General features: G+C 43.7%; 1 protein-coding gene across 5 annotated transcripts in view; it reads right to left on the minus strand.

The window, feature by feature from the left end:
- The window catches only part of SRPX2 (sushi repeat containing protein X-linked 2), a 216,289-nt gene that overhangs the window by 19,182 nt on the left and 177,164 nt on the right, over window positions 1–19,943 (minus strand). For 3 of the 5 annotated variants that reach the window (XM_075323042.1, XM_075323041.1, XM_075323044.1), the window contains one exon: window positions 17,612–17,717. The exons of the other annotated variants lie outside the window; for them this stretch is intronic. In XM_075323042.1, coding sequence (XP_075179157.1) covers window positions 17,612–17,717 — 106 coding nt within the window. The remainder of the gene's footprint in view (window positions 1–17,611; window positions 17,718–19,943) is intronic. 5 annotated transcript variants of the gene reach the window in all.

Genomic DNA, 19,943 nt, shown 5'->3' on the forward strand with positions numbered 1-19,943 from the left:
CGCTCTGCTGAAGCTGATCTGTTTAAATCAGAAACCACACACTGCAGCAGAGCTGTGTCAAGGTATAAAAAAACAGACCGATCAGTGGCTTTCCCAGCTGCAACTTCAACCCAGTCTGGTCGTCTGTGATAATGGGCGTAACCTGGTGATGGCTTTAAAGGTCAGCAAGATGGTACACGTGTCATGCATGGCTCACATGCTTAACCTAGTTGTCCAGAAATTTCTCAAAACGTAACCTGACTTGCCGTACCTACTTGAGAAGGTGCGCCGTATTAGTGCCTATTTCCGCTATTCCTCTACCGTTTTTGCTGGTCTTACAGCACTGCAAAAATGCTTGAATGAGCCAAGTGACCAACTCATGCGAGCTGCCCATGCAGTGGAACTCTACATATCATATGTTGGTGGGGATTAGTGAGCAGCAAATAAATACCAGCTTCAACATGCCCATCAGACTGAGAGTCCGCCACCACACATAACTGAGTGGGTGTGGATCCCTGACATTTGTGAGGTTCTTGAGAACTTTGAGTACTGCACCTAGCTTGTGAGCGGTGATCAGGCTATTACCAGCTTAACCGTCCGGCTGCTGTGTCTGCTGAAACAATTGTGACGCCCTGGACTAGCCAGGTAGTCGCATACATAACAACGTACACTCCCCCACCTTAGTTAGTTACAACAGTCAATCAAAAACCCTTGTTGCCTCCATCCAGGGTCTGATGTCCACACCATGTGGGGCGGAGCTAGGTGGTTGGCCCCACCCACCGAGGAGTTCACAGGCCTGGAGGTGGGAAAAACAGGCAGTTGAGTTTAGGAGGTGAAAGTGAGAGGAGTAAAACGTCTGCGTGTGGCTGGGTAGGAGCCCCGGCACTGACAGCAAGGTTGGCAGACGGTGGTGGCCGTCTGCAGGAGTTGGTGGAACTCCGTAGAGCCGTAAGGACCGGGGTCGGGCGTCGGCCCGCCGGTACCGGACCGGGGAACAGAGTGAAGCTAAGCACACAGGCAGGGCCATCGGACCCTGACCAGGCTTGGAGCCGCCGTCAATAGTCAAATCCGAATGTGACAGGAACCCCAGGGGTTTCCTAACAACCAAGTCCCGATTGAAGGCAACCGTCCACCCAGAGAGGATATACAGCCACCGCCACAGGCTAGAGATCCAAGGGCCAGCGCCTGCGGGCTCCTACGGCACCTATACGCCGGGGAGCGGACTACCGGTGGGCAACCACAGGAGTCAGAACATTTCTAAAAGGTGCAGGGAAAGACAGCCACCATCAGCCGTCCGTGGAGAGCACAACAACAACACTGCAGCTGGCTGCGGGACCCGTCCATCCGGCCGTTTTGGTTTACCAGCGACTCTGTCAGTGATTGTCTGAGTGAGTACACCAGTGCCGTCCGGCACCGCGCCACGCAGTCCCTGCACCCCAACCATCCGGCCTCCCCGTTACATCACCGGGCCCTGGGATCACCAACCCCCTACCCATGGAGGGGACAACATCTTAGCTGCACCCTACCATCTCTCCCGGGATCCCCGTTACCAGCAGCGGTGGTGCCATCATCACCACGTCCCGTGGGTGGCGCCACGAACAATCTCCCCAACCAAACCATCCCTTTTCACTCACGGGTGAGGAGCGCTGCTCGAGTCCCCGGGTCCGGCCCACCGCTCGAGCCACCGAGCAGCAGCAGAAGCCCCGGACCCGAGCGTGGCGAGCGCGTCCCCTCCGCCCGCGACACAATCACTGCATAATCTAAAAGCGGAAGCTTTGAGTGCCCAGCATGTGTCTATGGAGCCAGATTTCCCAATGAGTGATACTACACAGCCCAGCCAATATTCTGATGCAACATCGGGTGATGATAAGGACATGTTTTTCTGTGCTATGGGGGGAACTCCCAATGCTACACAGGAGATTCGCAACCCCGGCTTCATATCTGACCAGCATGGATGGGCTGGAGAGGAGGAGGTGGAGGAGGAGGAGGCGAGTCAACGTGAGGAGAAGATAGGTATTATTCCTCCTGGTGGGGAGCCTGTTTGTAGCTTGGCCAACATGGCACAGGTAATGTGTAAAGGTCCAGTCACACTAAGCAACTTACCAGCAATCCCAACAACGATAGGGATCGCTGGTAAGTTGCTAGGAGGTTGCTGGTGAGATGTCACACTGCGACGCTCCAGCGATCCCACCAGCAACCTGACCTGGCAGGGATCGCTGGAGCGTGGCTACACGAGTTGCTGGTGAGCTCACCAGCAACCAGTGACCAGCCCCCAGCGCAGCGTGGAAGATGCTGCGCTTGGTAACTAAGGTAAATATCGGGTAACCAACCCGATATTTACCTTGGTTACCACCGCACGGAGCTACACGTGCAGAGAGCAGGGAGCAGCGCACACTGAGCGCTGGCTCCCTGCTCTCCTAGTACAGCACACATGGGGTTAATTACCCGATGTGTGCTGCAGCTACACGTGCAGAGAGCAGGGAGCAGCGCACACTGAGCGCTGGCTCCTTGCTCTCCTAGTTACAGCACACATCGGGTTAATTAACCCGATGTGTGCTGCAGCTAAATGTGCACAGACCAGGGAGCAGCGCACAATGCTTAGCGCTGGCTCCTTGCTCTCCTAGTTACAGCACACATCGGGTTAATTAACCCGATGTGTGCTGCAGCTACATGTGCACAGAGCAGGAGCCGGCACTGACAGTGAGAGTGGAGGAGGCTGGTATCGAAGGTAAATATCGGGTAACCAAGGACAGGGCTTCTTGGTTACCCGATGTTTACATTGGTTACCAGCCTCCGCAGAAGCCGGCTCCTGCTGCCTGCACATTTAGTTGTTGCTGTCTCGCTGTCACACACAGCGATCTGTGCTTCACAGCGGGACAGCAACAACTAAAAAATGGCCCAGGACATTCAGCAACAACCAACGACCTCACAGCAGGGGCCAGGCTGTTGCTGGATGTCACACACAGCAACATCGCTAGCAACGTCACAAAAGTTGTTCGTTAGCAGCGATGTTGCTAGCGATGTTGCTTAGTGTGACGGGGCCTTAAGTGTCTATGGCAAGACCCCTGCATGATACACATTTTATCCAACAACCTATACTGGTTGGCCACCTTTCTTGACCCACGGTACAAGGAAAAATTTCCTTCTCTCCAAAAACCAAAGGGTTGCACAATGGAATCCTTCAAGAGGGTTGTTGTACATCACTTGATGAAAATATCACCCTCAGACAATGCTGGCGGCAGAGTTACCGACTCTTTTCAACACCAAGGATTAATGGAGAGAGACACCAACACCAGGTCCAACAGAGGTGGGGGGAAAATGTAGGCAAACTGGGCCATTTTCAATAAACCAGGACATCAGTAAGGGCTAGCTGTGCCTGTAACAATGCCAAGGAGGGAGAAGCAGAAAAACATGGTCAAGGGGTATTTAAGTGACCATACCTGCGTCCTTTCTGACGCTTCAGTTCCCTTTAATTATTGGGTGTCCAAGCTGAATACTTGGCCCGACCTCTTCGTATACGCCTCGGAGGTGCTGGCCTCTCCTTATACACCTTGGAGGTGCTGGCCTGCCTGGCTGCTTGGGTGATGTCAGAGCGTATTTTAAATTCTGCTGGGGAAATCATCACTGATAGGCGCTCACGCCTCTCCACAGAAAATGTAGACAGACTTACTCTGATTAAACTCAACAAGGACTGGATTTCTTCACAGTTTCTAATCCCTCCAGATGAGAGCAAGCCAAACTAAATTCCCCAACATGTTGATTTTGCCTACTGTTTTTAACGTCCACCCCTTCCCATATAAAGCCGCTTCCTTCCTGCGTCAACCATGAATCAGGCCATAAGGTTAATTTTTGTAAACACTATGCACATTGTGCAGTGGACAAACCAAGACAGTAGTCCTACTAAACTAATATTTGTCATTCGAGACCATTGCCATGGGTTGTCCCACATTGTGAATGAGATAGGGGATATGTATTTTATAGAACTCTACTGTCAGTTACCATAGCTGGAAAAAAAACCATCCCTGGGTTGTCCCATACTGTGACTGAGATAGGGGGATACATATTCAATAGCAATTTACAATGACTGTTGATGAACAAGTGATGGCCCTCTGAAAACTTGAAATGAGGGCCACAATTACTAGACTAGTGCTACGTAGATAATGTTTGTCATGGGAGGCCCTTGTCATGGTGTCTTCCTGCATCTATGACACAGCCCCCAGGAGTAATTTTTAGAAATCTGATGCACATTCTGCACTAGTCCAAGTACTACAGTATCAACAAGTCTTCTATTCCTATATAATCTGGGGAATATTTCCAATAAATATCTGTGAGCCATTTGGAGGATCTTCTCCATCCCATCCTGGAGGGGGGCTCCATGTATCCTTTGTCCATTCACTTGCATAAGTGATTTATTGGAGCTCGTCATCTAGTGACTAGTGCAGCTTTATTTTTTCTGTTGGCAGAGTTCAGCCCTCTGTGACGCTTGCAGGCTGCAGTCACTGCTCCCTTCTTGTATATTCCATGTCACTTACCCTTCTTCTCTGTAGTCTCTGGCCTTAAATGAGTTAAATGACCAAGTGAGGGCCAAATGATATGAATAAGTGAGGGCACTCTCAAATGTACAGAACAGAGCACTCCAAAATTTATAGAGGAGGGTCCTTCCAAACGTATGTTACTGGGCCACCTCAGGGCCCTCACCAAGCTCAAGTTTTCTCACTATTGCAGGCCTTCTGAAAATGTGAATTTAGGCCGGCAGAATGACATAGAGGAGGAGGAGGGTAAAGCCCACCACCACAATGGGCACATTGTAAACTGCTATGGAATACATATTCCACTCTCTGAGTCTCAATGAAGGAGGAACAGCCCAAATGTATAAGTAAGAGCAGTCCCTCCAAAACGTATGTTACAGGACCACTTGAGGCCCCTCAGGTCACAGATCATCATACCAACGGGCACATTCTAGCTGGCCTTATAAATTGCTGGGAAATAGCTAACTAGAAATTATGTATGAAGAGGGACCTAGAAACTGTATAAGTCTGGTCCCTCCCAATTGTAAAAGCAAAAAAAAAGCCAAAACACTACGTGTGAACAAACGCTAAAAGGGATATTTTTTCCTCCAGTTTTTTTGGCCTTATATACAAGTGATTATGCAGGAAAACTGTTTCTTAACCTTTTCGGCCTGTAAAATGCAATTTAGGTTAGGTTTGATAGGTGTTCTTGTGCATCTGTAAAAGTGGCATAATACTGTGACATCCTCATTCCCAGAAACCATATATGAGTCAGGAATTCATGCAGGCATATTCTCCAGGCTCTCCCCATTCAGTTTCATCACTTTCCCATCCATTTTAGCCTTTTCCTCACCCCCGTGGACCTCTCTGTTGGGTCCAGCAGAAAATTACTCGCATTTCCCATTGACTTGTACTGTATTGTAGTCGCTATTCGGAACGAATACCCGAGTATTACAAAGTAGTCATTACAAGTATAGTGATTGCGAATACTACGGTACTCGCGCATCTCTAGGGTTGATCCATATTTGTTTCAATTGTATAAAGTTCAGATCTGTCATGAACGGACGCCATTCGCTTGGTGGATGTTGTAATCTGCCCATTTTCATCAGCGCCTTATATCTTAATACTTCTTTATATGCACATTTAATAAGTTTCCAGTATTTGTCACTTATCTTACAGATGATCTGTGATTCTATAATCTATAATTAATACCGCTGGTTTAGGTTATGAAAATAAAGTTGCTGCAAAGCTGAAATATTGATCATTTAATGAAAACAGAAAGGTCAGATTTTGGCAAGACAAAAGTTGTCGCCTTGTCATATAATGCACCCAATCCTAGTTTACATCCTCACCTGTGCTCACTAAATGATTGGTTAATTAGTGGGTGTGTATAAAAAGAAATCCAGCACCCCAGACCTTCAGATGAACTGCAACTTGACCTCTGACAACATGCCAAATATCCACTGCGACCAAAGCCTTGATTATCAAGAGGCTGAAGGCCAGATCCACTGCAGAGGTGGCTGGCACCATTAATGTATCTCAGCATCAAGTACAAAGAATTAAAAAAAGATTTGAAGAGACTGGAGATGTTTATGACAAGCCCAGGTCCGGCAGACCCTGTAAGACAACTGCTCAGGAGGAACGTTTCAAAGCTAGCCCCTCTTCCACTGCAGCAGAGCTCCAACAGGCCTGGTCACCTCAAGTCCCTATGTCCACTAGAACAGTTTGTAGGATTCTCTATGGTCGAATCAGTGCCCAGAAGCCAGCACTAAACAAAAGGCAACTAAAAAACCGTGTGGCATTTGCCAAGTCCCACAGCCTGCTAAACAGAGGGACGCTGGAAAAGTGGCAGAAGGTGGATTTCTCTGATGAATCTTCAGTTGAATTACACCACAGCTGCCAAGAATACTGCAGGAGACCTACTGGAGCCCGTATGGATCCAAAATACACCCAGAAAACAGTTAAATTTGGTGGTGGAAAGATCATGGGTCTGGGGTTACATTCAGTATGGGGGGTGTGCAAAATATTTGCAAGGTGCAAGGCAATATCAATAACCAAAAATATCAAGAAGTTTTAGCTACCTCTTACATTCCCAATCATAAAAGGGGTCAAATCCTGCAGCAGGGTCTACAGCAAAGTTCCTCCTGGCAAAGAAGATCAAGGAGCTCAAGGACTGTCCAGCCCAGTCACCAGATATGGACATCATTGCGCATGTTTGGGGTAGGATGAAAGAGGAAGCTTGGAAGACCAAACCAAAGAATCTAGATGAACTCTGAGAGGCATGTAAGATGCATTCTCTGCTATTCCTGATGACGTCATCAATAAATTGTATGAATCATTGTTGAACCGCATGGATGCAGCCCTTCAGGATCATGGAAGTCACACAAAATATTAAACATGGCTCTAATAGCGCCACAACTTCATTCACCAATGTTATGCAGCATATCTTTGTATTAGAAGTTAATTATTTGTGTGAATTTCACATTACTTTTTGTGGACAACAAAACTTTTGTCTTGCCAAAATCTTACCTTTCTGTGTTCATTAAATGATCAATATTTCAGTTTTGCAGCAACTTTATTTTCATAACCTAAACCAAATTTGGGAGGGTTTCAGCTTTCAAAAGAGTAATTTATAAAACCAATGGATGAATTTAAAGTCAGGTTATAAGCTTTTATTTACATAACATGGATAAGCGACAGACCTTCTGTCAGGGACTGTATACCAGAGATGCCCAGGTTATACTGGCTGTACATATATAATTATATACAGGAGATGCCCAGGTTTTACCAGCTGTACATATACAGTATAATCATATACAGGAGATGCCCGGGTTATACCAGCTGTACATATATAATTATATACAGGAGATGCCTGGGTTATACCAGCTGTACATGTATAACTATATACAGGAGATGCCCGGGTTATACCAGCTGTACATATATAATTATATACAGGAGATGGCCAGGTTATACCGGCTGTACATATATAATTATATATAGGAGATGCCCAGGTTATACCGGCTGTACATATATAATTATATACAGGAGATGCCTGGGTTATACCAGCTGTACATATATAATTATATACAGGAGATGCCCAGGTTATGCCAGCTGTACATATATAATTATATACAGGAGATGCCCAGGTTATACCAACTGTACATATATTATATACAGGAGATGCCCGGGTTATACCAGCTGTACATATATAATTATATACAGGAGATGCCCGGGTTATACCAGCTGTACATATATAATTATATACAGGAGATGCCTGGGTTATACCAACTGTACATATATAATTATATACAGGAGATGCCCGGGTTATACCAGCTGTACATATATAATTATATACAGGAGATGCCCGGGTTATACCAGCTGTACATATATAATTATATACAGGAGATGCCCGGGTTATACCAGCTGTACATATATAATTATATACAGGAGATGCCCAGGTTATACCGGCTGTACATATATAATTATATACAGGAGATGCCCGGGTTATACCAGCTGTACATTTATAATTATATAGAGGAGATGCCCGGGTTATACCAGCTGTACATATATAATTATATACAGGAGATGCCCGGGTTATACCAGCTGTACATATATAATTATATACAGGAGATGCCCAGGTTATACCGGCTGTACATATATAATTATATACAGGAGATGCCCGGGTTATACCAGCTGTACATTTATAATTATATAGAGGAGATGCCCGGGTTATACCAGCTGTACATATATAATTATATACAGGAGATGCCCGGGTTATACCAGCTGTACATATATAATTATATACAGGAGATGCCCAGGTTATAGCGGCCGTACATATATAATTATATACAGGAGATGCCCAGGTTATACTGGCTGGACATATATAATTATATACAGGAGATGCCCAGGTTATACCAGCTGTACATATATAATTATATACAGGAGATGTCCAGGTTATACCTGCTGTACATATATAATTATATACAGGAGGTGCCCGGTTATACCAGCTGTACATATATAATTATATACAGGAGATGCCCAGGTTATACCAGCTGTACATATATAATTATATAGAGGAGATACCCAGGTTATACCAGCTGCACATATATAATTATATACAGGAGATGCCCGGGTTATACCAGCTGTACATTTATAATTATATAGAGGAGATGCCCGGGTTATACCAGCTGTACATATATAATTATATACAGGAGATGCCCGGGTTATACCAGCTGTACATATATAATTATATACAGGAGATGCCCAGGTTATAGCGGCCGTACATATATAATTATATACAGGAGATGCCCAGGTTATACTGGCTGGACATATATAATTATATACAGGAGATGCCCAGGTTATACTGGCTGGACATATATAATTATATACAGGAGATGCCCAGGTTATACCAGCTGTACATATATAATTATATACAGGAGATGTCCAGGTTATACCTGCTGTACATATATAATTATATACAGGAGGTGCCCGGTTATACCAGCTGTACATATATAATTATATACAGGAGATGCCCAGGTTATACCAGCTGTACATATATAATTATATAGAGGAGATACCCAGGTTATACCAGCTGCACATATATAATTATATACAGGAGATGCCCGGGTTATACCAGCTGTACATTTATAATTATATAGAGGAGATGCCCGGGTTATACCAGCTGTACATATATAATTATATACAGGAGATGCCCGGGTTATACCAGCTGTACATATATAATTATATACAGGAGATGCCCAGGTTATAGCGGCCGTACATATATAATTATATACAGGAGATGCCCAGGTTATACTGGCTGGACATATATAATTATATACAGGAGATGCCCAGGTTATACCAGCTGTACATATATAATTATATACAGGAGATGTCCAGGTTATACCTGCTGTACATATATAATTATATACAGGAGGTGCCCGGTTATACCAGCTGTACATATATAATTATATACAGGAGATGCCCAGGTTATACCAGCTGTACATATATAATTATATAGAGGAGATACCCAGGTTATACCAGCTGCACATATATAATTATATACAGGAGATGCCCAGGTTATAGCGGCTGTACATATATAATTATATACAGAAGATGCCCAGGTTATACCAACTGTACATATATAATTATATACAGGAGATGCCCAGGTTATACCAGCTGTACATATATAATTATATACAGGAGATGCCCAGGTTATACCGACTGTACATATATAATTATATACAGGAGATGCCCAGGTTATAGCGGCCGTACATATATAATTATATACAGGAGATGCCCAGGTTATACTGGCTGGACATATATAATTATATACAGGAAATGCTTAGGTTATACCAGCTGTACATATATAATTATATACAGGAGATGCCCGGGTTATACCAGCTGCACATATATAATTATATACAGGAGATACCCAGGTTTTACCGGCTGTACATATATAATTATATACAGGAGATGCCCAGGTTATACCGGCTGTACATATATAATTATATACAGGAGATGCCCAGGTTATAGCGGCTGTACATATATAATTATATACAGAAGATGCCCAGGTTATACCAACTGTACATATATAATTATATACAGGAGATGCCCAGGTTATACCAGCTGTACATATATAATTATATACAGGAGATGCCCAGGTTATACCGACTGTACATATATAATTATATACAGGAGATGCCCAGGTTATAGCGGCCGTACATATATAATTATATACAGGAGATGCCCAGGTTATACTGGCTGGACATATATAATTATATACAGGAGATGCTTAGGTTATACCAGCTGTACATATATAATTATATACAGGAGATGCCCGGGTTATACCAGCTGCACATATATAATTATATACAGGAGATACCCAGGTTTTACCGGCTGTACATATATAATTATATACAGGAGATGCCCAGGTTATACCGGCTGTACATATATAATTATATACAGGAGATGCCCGGGTTATACAGGCTGTACATATATAATTATATACAGGAGATGCCCAGGTTATAGTGGCTGTACATATATAATTATATACAGGAGATGCCCAGGTTATAACAGCTGTACATATATAATTATATAGAGGAGATGCCCGGGTTATACCAGCTGCACATATATAATTATATACAGGAGATGCCCAGGTTATAGCGGCCGTACATATATAATTATATACAGGAGATGCCCAGGTTATACTGGCTGGACATATATAATTATATACAGGAGATGCCCAGGTTATACCAGCTGTACATATATAATTATATACAGGAGATGTCCAGGTTATACCTGCTGTACATATATAATTATATACAGGCGGTGCCCGGTTATACCAGCTGTACATATATAATTATATACAGGAGATGCCCAGGTTATACCAGCTGTACATATATAATTATATAGAGGAGATACCCAGGTTATACCAGCTGCACATATATAATTATATACAGGAGATGCCCGGGTTATACCAGCTGTACATTTATAATTATATAGAGGAGATGCCCGGGTTATACCAGCTGTACATATATAATTATATACAGGAGATGCCCGGGTTATACCAGCTGTACATATATAATTATATACAGGAGATGCCCAGGTTATAGCGGCCGTACATATATAATTATATACAGGAGATGCCCAGGTTATACTGGCTGGACATATATAATTATATACAGGAGATGCCCAGGTTATACTGGCTGGACATATATAATTATATACAGGAGATGCCCAGGTTATACCAGCTGTACATATATAATTATATACAGGAGATGTCCAGGTTATACCTGCTGTACATATATAATTATATACAGGAGGTGCCCGGTTATACCAGCTGTACATATATAATTATATACAGGAGATGCCCAGGTTATACCAGCTGTACATATATAATTATATAGAGGAGATACCCAGGTTATACCAGCTGCACATATATAATTATATACAGGAGATGCCCGGGTTATACCAGCTGTACATTTATAATTATATACAGGAGATGCCCGGGTTATACCAGCTGTACATATATAATTATATACAGGAGATGCCCAGGTTATACCGGCTGTACATATATAATTATATACAGGAGATGCCCGGGTTATACCAGCTGTACATTTATAATTATATAGAGGAGATGCCCGGGTTATACCAGCTGTACATATATAATTATATACAGGAGATGCCCGGGTTATACCAGCTGTACATATATAATTATATACAGGAGATGCCCAGGTTATACCGGCTGTACATATATAATTATATACAGGAGATGCCCGGGTTATACCAGCTGTACATTTATAATTATATAGAGGAGATGCCCGGGTTATACCAGCTGTACATATATAATTATATACAGGAGATGCCCGGGTTATACCAGCTGTACATATATAATTATATACAGGAGATGCCCAGGTTATAGCGGCCGTACATATATAATTATATACAGGAGATGCCCAGGTTATACTGGCTGGACATATATAATTATATACAGGAGATGCCCAGGTTATACCAGCTGTACATATATAATTATATACAGGAGATGTCCAGGTTATACCTGCTGTACATATATAATTATATACAGGAGGTGCCCGGTTATACCAGCTGTACATATATAATTATATACAGGAGATGCCCAGGTTATACCAGCTGTACATATATAATTATATAGAGGAGATACCCAGGTTATACCAGCTGCACATATATAATTATATAGAGGAGATACCCAGGTTATACCAGCTGCACATATATAATTATATACAGGAGATGCCCGGGTTATACCAGCTGTACATTTATAATTATATAGAGGAGATGCCCGGGTTATACCAGCTGTACATATATAATTATATACAGGAGATGCCCGGGTTATACCAGCTGTACATATATAATTATATACAGGAGATGCCCAGGTTATAGCGGCCGTACATATATAATTATATACAGGAGATGCCCAGGTTATACTGGCTGGACATATATAATTATATACAGGAGATGCCCAGGTTATACCAGCTGTACATATATAATTATATACAGGAGATGTCCAGGTTATACCTGCTGTACATATATAATTATATACAGGAGGTGCCCGGTTATACCAGCTGTACATATATAATTATATACAGGAGATGCCCAGGTTATACCAGCTGTACATATATAATTATATAGAGGAGATACCCAGGTTATACCAGCTGCACATATATAATTATATACAGGAGATGCCCAGGTTATAGCGGCTGTACATATATAATTATATACAGAAGATGCCCAGGTTATACCAACTGTACATATATAATTATATACAGGAGATGCCCAGGTTATACCAGCTGTACATATATAATTATATACAGGAGATGCCCAGGTTATACCGACTGTACATATATAATTATATACAGGAGATGCCCAGGTTATAGCGGCCGTACATATATAATTATATACAGGAGATGCCCAGGTTATACTGGCTGGACATATATAATTATATACAGGAAATGCTTAGGTTATACCAGCTGTACATATATAATTATATACAGGAGATGCCCGGGTTATACCAGCTGCACATATATAATTATATACAGGAGATACCCAGGTTTTACCGGCTGTACATATATAATTATATACAGGAGATGCCCAGGTTATACCGGCTGTACATATATAATTATATACAGGAGATGCCCAGGTTATAGCGGCTGTACATATATAATTATATACAGAAGATGCCCAGGTTATACCAACTGTACATATATAATTATATACAGGAGATGCCCAGGTTATACCAGCTGTACATATATAATTATATACAGGAGATGCCCAGGTTATACCGACTGTACATATATAATTATATACAGGAGATGCCCAGGTTATAGCGGCCGTACATATATAATTATATACAGGAGATGCCCAGGTTATACTGGCTGGACATATATAATTATATACAGGAGATGCTTAGGTTATACCAGCTGTACATATATAATTATATACAGGAGATGCCCGGGTTATACCAGCTGCACATATATAATTATATACAGGAGATACCCAGGTTTTACCGGCTGTACATATATAATTATATACAGGAGATGCCCAGGTTATACCGGCTGTACATATATAATTATATACAGGAGATGCCCGGGTTATACAGGCTGTACATATATAATTATATACAGGAGATGCCCAGGTTATAGTGGCTGTACATATATAATTATATACAGGAGATGCCCAGGTTATAACAGCTGTACATATATAATTATATAGAGGAGATGCCCGGGTTATACCAGCTGCACATATATAATTATATACAGGAGATGCCCAGGTTATAGCGGCCGTACATATATAATTATATACAGGAGATGCCCAGGTTATACTGGCTGGACATATATAATTATATACAGGAGATGCCCAGGTTATACCAGCTGTACATATATAATTATATACAGGAGATGTCCAGGTTATACCTGCTGTACATATATAATTATATACAGGCGGTGCCCGGTTATACCAGCTGTACATATATAATTATATACAGGAGATGCCCAGGTTATACCAGCTGTACATATATAATTATATAGAGGAGATACCCAGGTTATACCAGCTGCACATATATAATTATATACAGGAGATGCCCGGGTTATACCAGCTGTACATTTATAATTATATAGAGGAGATGCCCGGGTTATACCAGCTGTACATATATAATTATATACAGGAGATGCCCGGGTTATACCAGCTGTACATATATAATTATATACAGGAGATGCCCAGGTTATAGCGGCCGTACATATATAATTATATACAGGAGATGCCCAGGTTATACTGGCTGGACATATATAATTATATACAGGAGATGCCCAGGTTATACTGGCTGGACATATATAATTATATACAGGAGATGCCCAGGTTATACCAGCTGTACATATATAATTATATACAGGAGATGTCCAGGTTATACCTGCTGTACATATATAATTATATACAGGAGGTGCCCGGTTATACCAGCTGTACATATATAATTATATACAGGAGATGCCCAGGTTATACCAGCTGTACATATATAATTATATAGAGGAGATACCCAGGTTATACCAGCTGCACATATATAATTATATACAGGAGATGCCCGGGTTATACCAGCTGTACATTTATAATTATATAGAGGAGATGCCCGGGTTATACCAGCTGTACATATATAATTATATACAGGAGATGCCCGGGTTATACCAGCTGTACATATATAATTATATACAGGAGATGCCCAGGTTATAGCGGCCGTACATATATAATTATATACAGGAGATGCCCAGGTTATACTGGCTGGACATATATAATTATATACAGGAGATGCCCAGGTTATACCAGCTGTACATATATAATTATATACAGGAGATGTCCAGGTTATACCTGCTGTACATATATAATTATATACAGGAGGTGCCCGGTTATACCAGCTGTACATATATAATTATATACAGGAGATGCCCAGGTTATACCAGCTGTACATATATAATTATATAGAGGAGATACCCAGGTTATACCAGCTGCACATATATAATTATATACAGGAGATGCCCAGGTTATAGCGGCTGTACATATATAATTATATACAGAAGATGCCCAGGTTATACCAACTGTACATATATAATTATATACAGGAGATGCCCAGGTTATACCAGCTGTACATATATAATTATATACAGGAGATGCCCAGGTTATACCGACTGTACATATATAATTATATACAGGAGATGCCCAGGTTATAGCGGCCGTACATATATAATTATATACAGGAGATGCCCAGGTTATACTGGCTGGACATATATAATTATATACAGGAGATGCTTAGGTTATACCAGCTGTACATATATAATTATATACAGGAGATGCCCGGGTTATACCAGCTGCACATATATAATTATATACAGGAGATACCCAGGTTTTACCGGCTGTACATATATAATTATATACAGGAGATGCCCAGGTTATACCGGCTGTACATATATAATTATATACAGGAGATGCCCAGGTTATAGCGGCTGTACATATATAATTATATACAGAAGATGCCCAGGTTATACCAACTGTACATATATAATTATATACAGGAGATGCCCAGGTTATACCAGCTGTACATATATAATTATATACAGGAGATGCCCAGGTTATACCGACTGTACATATATAATTATATACAGGAGATGCCCAGGTTATAGCGGCCGTACATATATAATTATATACAGGAGATGCCCAGGTTATACTGGCTGGACATATATAATTATATACAGGAGATGCTTAGGTTATACCAGCTGTACATATATAATTATATACAGGAGATGCCCGGGTTATACCAGCTGCACATATATAATTATATACAGGAGATACCCAGGTTTTACCGGCTGTACATATATAATTATATACAGGAGATGCCCAGGTTATACCGGCTGTACATATATAATTATATACAGGAGATGCCCGGGTTATACAGGCTGTACATATATAATTATATACAGGAGATGCCCAGGTTATAGTGGCTGTACATATATAATTATATACAGGAGATGCCCAGGTTATAACAGCTGTACATATATAATTATATAGAGGAGATGCCCGGGTTATACCAGCTGCACATATATAATTATATACAGGAGATACCCAGGTTATACCGGCTGTACATATATAATTATACTAGAAGGTGGCCCAATTCTAACGCATCGGGTATTCTAGAATTTATTGTGTAGTTAATGTATGTTTTTTGTTATATATATCGATGTTGTTGTGTGTATTTGCCAAGTGTTTGTGTAGGGCACTGTAAATGTTCTGGGTATTGTCTGGGTGTGGGGGGGTGTGAGAGTGGTGTTTTTTGTGTGTCGCGTTGTGTGTGTTGCGTTGTATGTGGAGTGTTGTGTGTCTGCAGCGTTCTGTGTGTGTGGTGCTGTGTGTGTTGCGTGGTTTGTGTGGGTGTGGAGTGCGTGTGTGTGTTTTGGGGGGAAGGTATGTTTTGTGCAGTGTGTGTGTTGCGCGGTATGTGCGTATATTTATGTATGCCGCGGTGTTTGTGTGTTGGGTGTTGTGTGTGTGTGGCGTTGTCTGTGTGTGGATGTCTGTGTAGGGCGGTGTTTGTGGTTCCCAGTGTGTGTGTGGTGTGTTGTGCGGTGCGCGTGTGGCGCTGTGTGTGTGTTTTGGGGGGAGGTGTGCACCCCCATCATGCTCCATCCCCCATGCTGCACACCCCCCATCGTGCTCCATCCCCCATGCTGCGCACCCCCCATTGTGCTCCATCCCCCATGCTGCGCACCCCCATCGTGCTCCATCCCCCATGCTGCGCACTCCCCATCATGCTCCATCCCCCATGCTGCGCACCCCCCATCGTGCTCCATCCCACATGCTGCGCACCCCTCATCGTGCTCCATCCCCCTTGCTGCGCACCCCCCATCGTGCTCCATCCCTCATGCTGCACACCCCCCATCGTGCCCCATCCCCCATGCTGCGCACCCCCAATCGTGCTCCATCCCCCATGCTGCGCACCCCCCATCGTGCTCCATCCCCCATGCTGCGCACTCCCCATCGTGCTCCATCCCCCATGCTGCGCACTCGCCATCGTGCTCCACAGTCACACATCAGACAGTATACATGCACACATCTGATCGCATACACTCACACCCCACTTCTCCCTGTGCCCTCCGGTGGGTGGTCCCAGCAGCTGTGCTGCACGCCGTGCTCCTCTGCCTTCTGCCGACACTCACACATCCGATCGCATACACTCACACATCAGAACACACGCACACACATCCGATCGCATACACGCACACACATCCAATCGCATACACGCACACACATCCAATCGTATACACGCAGACACACACTGACGATATCGCACATACGCGCTCACACACTTACAACATCCGGAGATACCACATGCTTCCGGCCATGTGATCCTCCGGCAGGTCCTGGAAGGTCACTGCACGCACAGTATCGCCGCTGAGAAGTAAGCGATATCACTGGATGTTGTGAGTGTGTGGATGCGATCTGATGTGTGTGTGAGGTGTGTGTGAGAGTGAGTGAGTGTGATCTGATGTGTGTGTGTCTGTTCTTATGTGTGTGCGTGTGTGTGTTCCGCCGCTGCAGGACGTTGATGCGCTCACCTGCTCCCGGTCGGCGTCTGGTGAGTATGACTGCGGGGTCTTCTTTCTTCTGTCTTCTCTCTTCTGGCTGGTAACCATGATACACATCTCCTGGATCCATGCTTTCCTTAACCAAGAATCAGCAAAAACATTAGTGCATGCCCTCATCATCTCCCGCCTCGACTACTGCAACCTCCTGCTCTCTGGCCTCCCTTCCAACACTCTTGCACCCCTCCAATCTATCCTAAACTCTGCGGCCCGCTTAATCCACCTCTCCCCTCACTACTCCCCAACCTCTCCACTCTGCCAATCCCTTCACTGGCTTCCCATCACACAACGACTCCAGTTCAAAACACTAACCATGACATTTTTTTTGCCTTCCTCTGGATCAACATGTTAGGCTACGGGTTGAACTAGATGGACTTAGAGTCTCCCTTCAACCTTAAAAACTATGATACTATGATACTATGACATACAAAGCCATGCACAACCTGTCTCCCCCCTACATCTGTGACCTAGTCTCCCGGTACCTACCTGCACGCAACTTCAGATCCTCACAAGATCTCCTTCTCTGCTCCTCCCTTATCTCCTCTTCCCACAATCGCGTACAAGATTTCTCCCGTGCATCCCCCATACTCTGGAACGCTCTACCTCAGCACATCAGACTCTCCCCTACCGTGGACAGCTTCAAGAGGAACCTCAAGACCCACCTCTTCCAACAAGCCTACAACCTACAATAGCCCTCAGTCCAGTACACCACTGCGCAACCAGCTCTATCCTCACCTATCGTACCATCACCCATTCCCTGTAGACTGTGAGCCCTCGCGGGCAGGGTCCTCTCTCCTCCTATACCAGTCTGTCTTGTACTGTTAATGATTGTTGTACGTATACCCTCTTTCACTTGTAAAGCGCCATGGAATAAATGGCGCTATAACAATAAATAATAATAATAATACACATCGGGTAACTAAGGGAACCGCTTCCTATAGTTACGCGATGTGTATCATGGTTACCAGTGTGTCCGCCGGGGGCGGGGCCGAGTGTGCCAACGTGTGGCGGGGGCGAGCGGGCGAGGCGTCAGCATATGCCAGCTCCCTGCACATGTGTCCTGGGAGCCGGTGTACGCTGGAGCGGGCGATGCGTGCGGAGGTCCGGGGCGAGCGGCTAATCCATGCGGGGGGCGGGGCGAGGCCGAGGGAGCCAGGCCGAGCCCAGGGCGGCTAATCCATGTGGGGGGCGGGGCCAGGCCGAGGCGAGTGGCCAATCCGTGGGGGGGCGGGGCCAGGCCGAGCCCAGCGGCCAATCCGACAGTTGACACTTTTATGACACTGTCACGGTGACACAATTTTGGAGCAAGACAGACAGACAGACAGAATAAGCCAACTATATATATAGATAGAGAAGATGCCCGGGTTATACCAGCTGCACATACTGCAAATATCTGAACAGCAGCTGGAAATGGATGAATACAGATGTTGGTACAACCTCCCTGTGTGTGGCCCATCACTGTAATTAATGCCGCTAGCGCAGGAGGAGTTTACAGAACTGGTGTACGGCGCATCCTCGCACATCGCCACTGAATTATGGGAAAATTAGGAAGTGAAGGGGCGGTGCTTACAGCACGGCGCTGCTGTACATCCGAGGGTCAGGATAGAAATGGACGTCAATACTTCTGATCCAAGTAAATCGTCCACATTTGGTAACGAGTTCACACCATGGAGAGAATGATGGGAACAGAGATTGTGGCCAGACAAGCCTCGTAGAGGAATAGTGCACTTCTGGGCGGTATACTGTATTACAGCACTTAAAAGATTATTCCAATGATTTAATGGTGACTTTTAATAGAGAATAATCCAGAGAAGGCGCTCACGTCTTTAGTCCGCAGTGTTACGCTACTTTCACACTTGCGTTTTTTTTGCATCAGTCACAATCTGTCGCTTTGAGGAAATACGGTATCCTGCTAAATATTTTGCAGGATTCAGTTTTTTCCCCAAAGACTTGTACTAATGACGGATTGCGACTGATGGCCTTGTATTGCATCCGCCACGTGACGGGTCAGTTGTGGAATGACTGACATTCGGGTGGAAGGAACTGACACTAACTTTTTTTGAGCGTCAAAAAAACACAGTGCGCAGGATTCCGTCGGCGTCCATCGTTGGTTATAATGGAAGCCTTTAGGCGCCGGAATCCGTCGGAATCATGAAATGATGGATTCCGGCGACAGATCCGTTTTTTTGCAACTGAGCATGCTCAGATGAGGTGTACAATCATTCCTGGAAAGAAAATCTCTCTCTTTCTCTCCTCCCCGATGGGTTCATATGGTTTTTCTATGTTGCATAAACTTTCCAAGGAA

This window comes from Anomaloglossus baeobatrachus, chromosome 9, assembly GCF_048569485.1.
Source record: "Anomaloglossus baeobatrachus isolate aAnoBae1 chromosome 9, aAnoBae1.hap1, whole genome shotgun sequence".
Taxonomy (NCBI): domain Eukaryota; kingdom Metazoa; phylum Chordata; class Amphibia; order Anura; family Aromobatidae; genus Anomaloglossus; species Anomaloglossus baeobatrachus.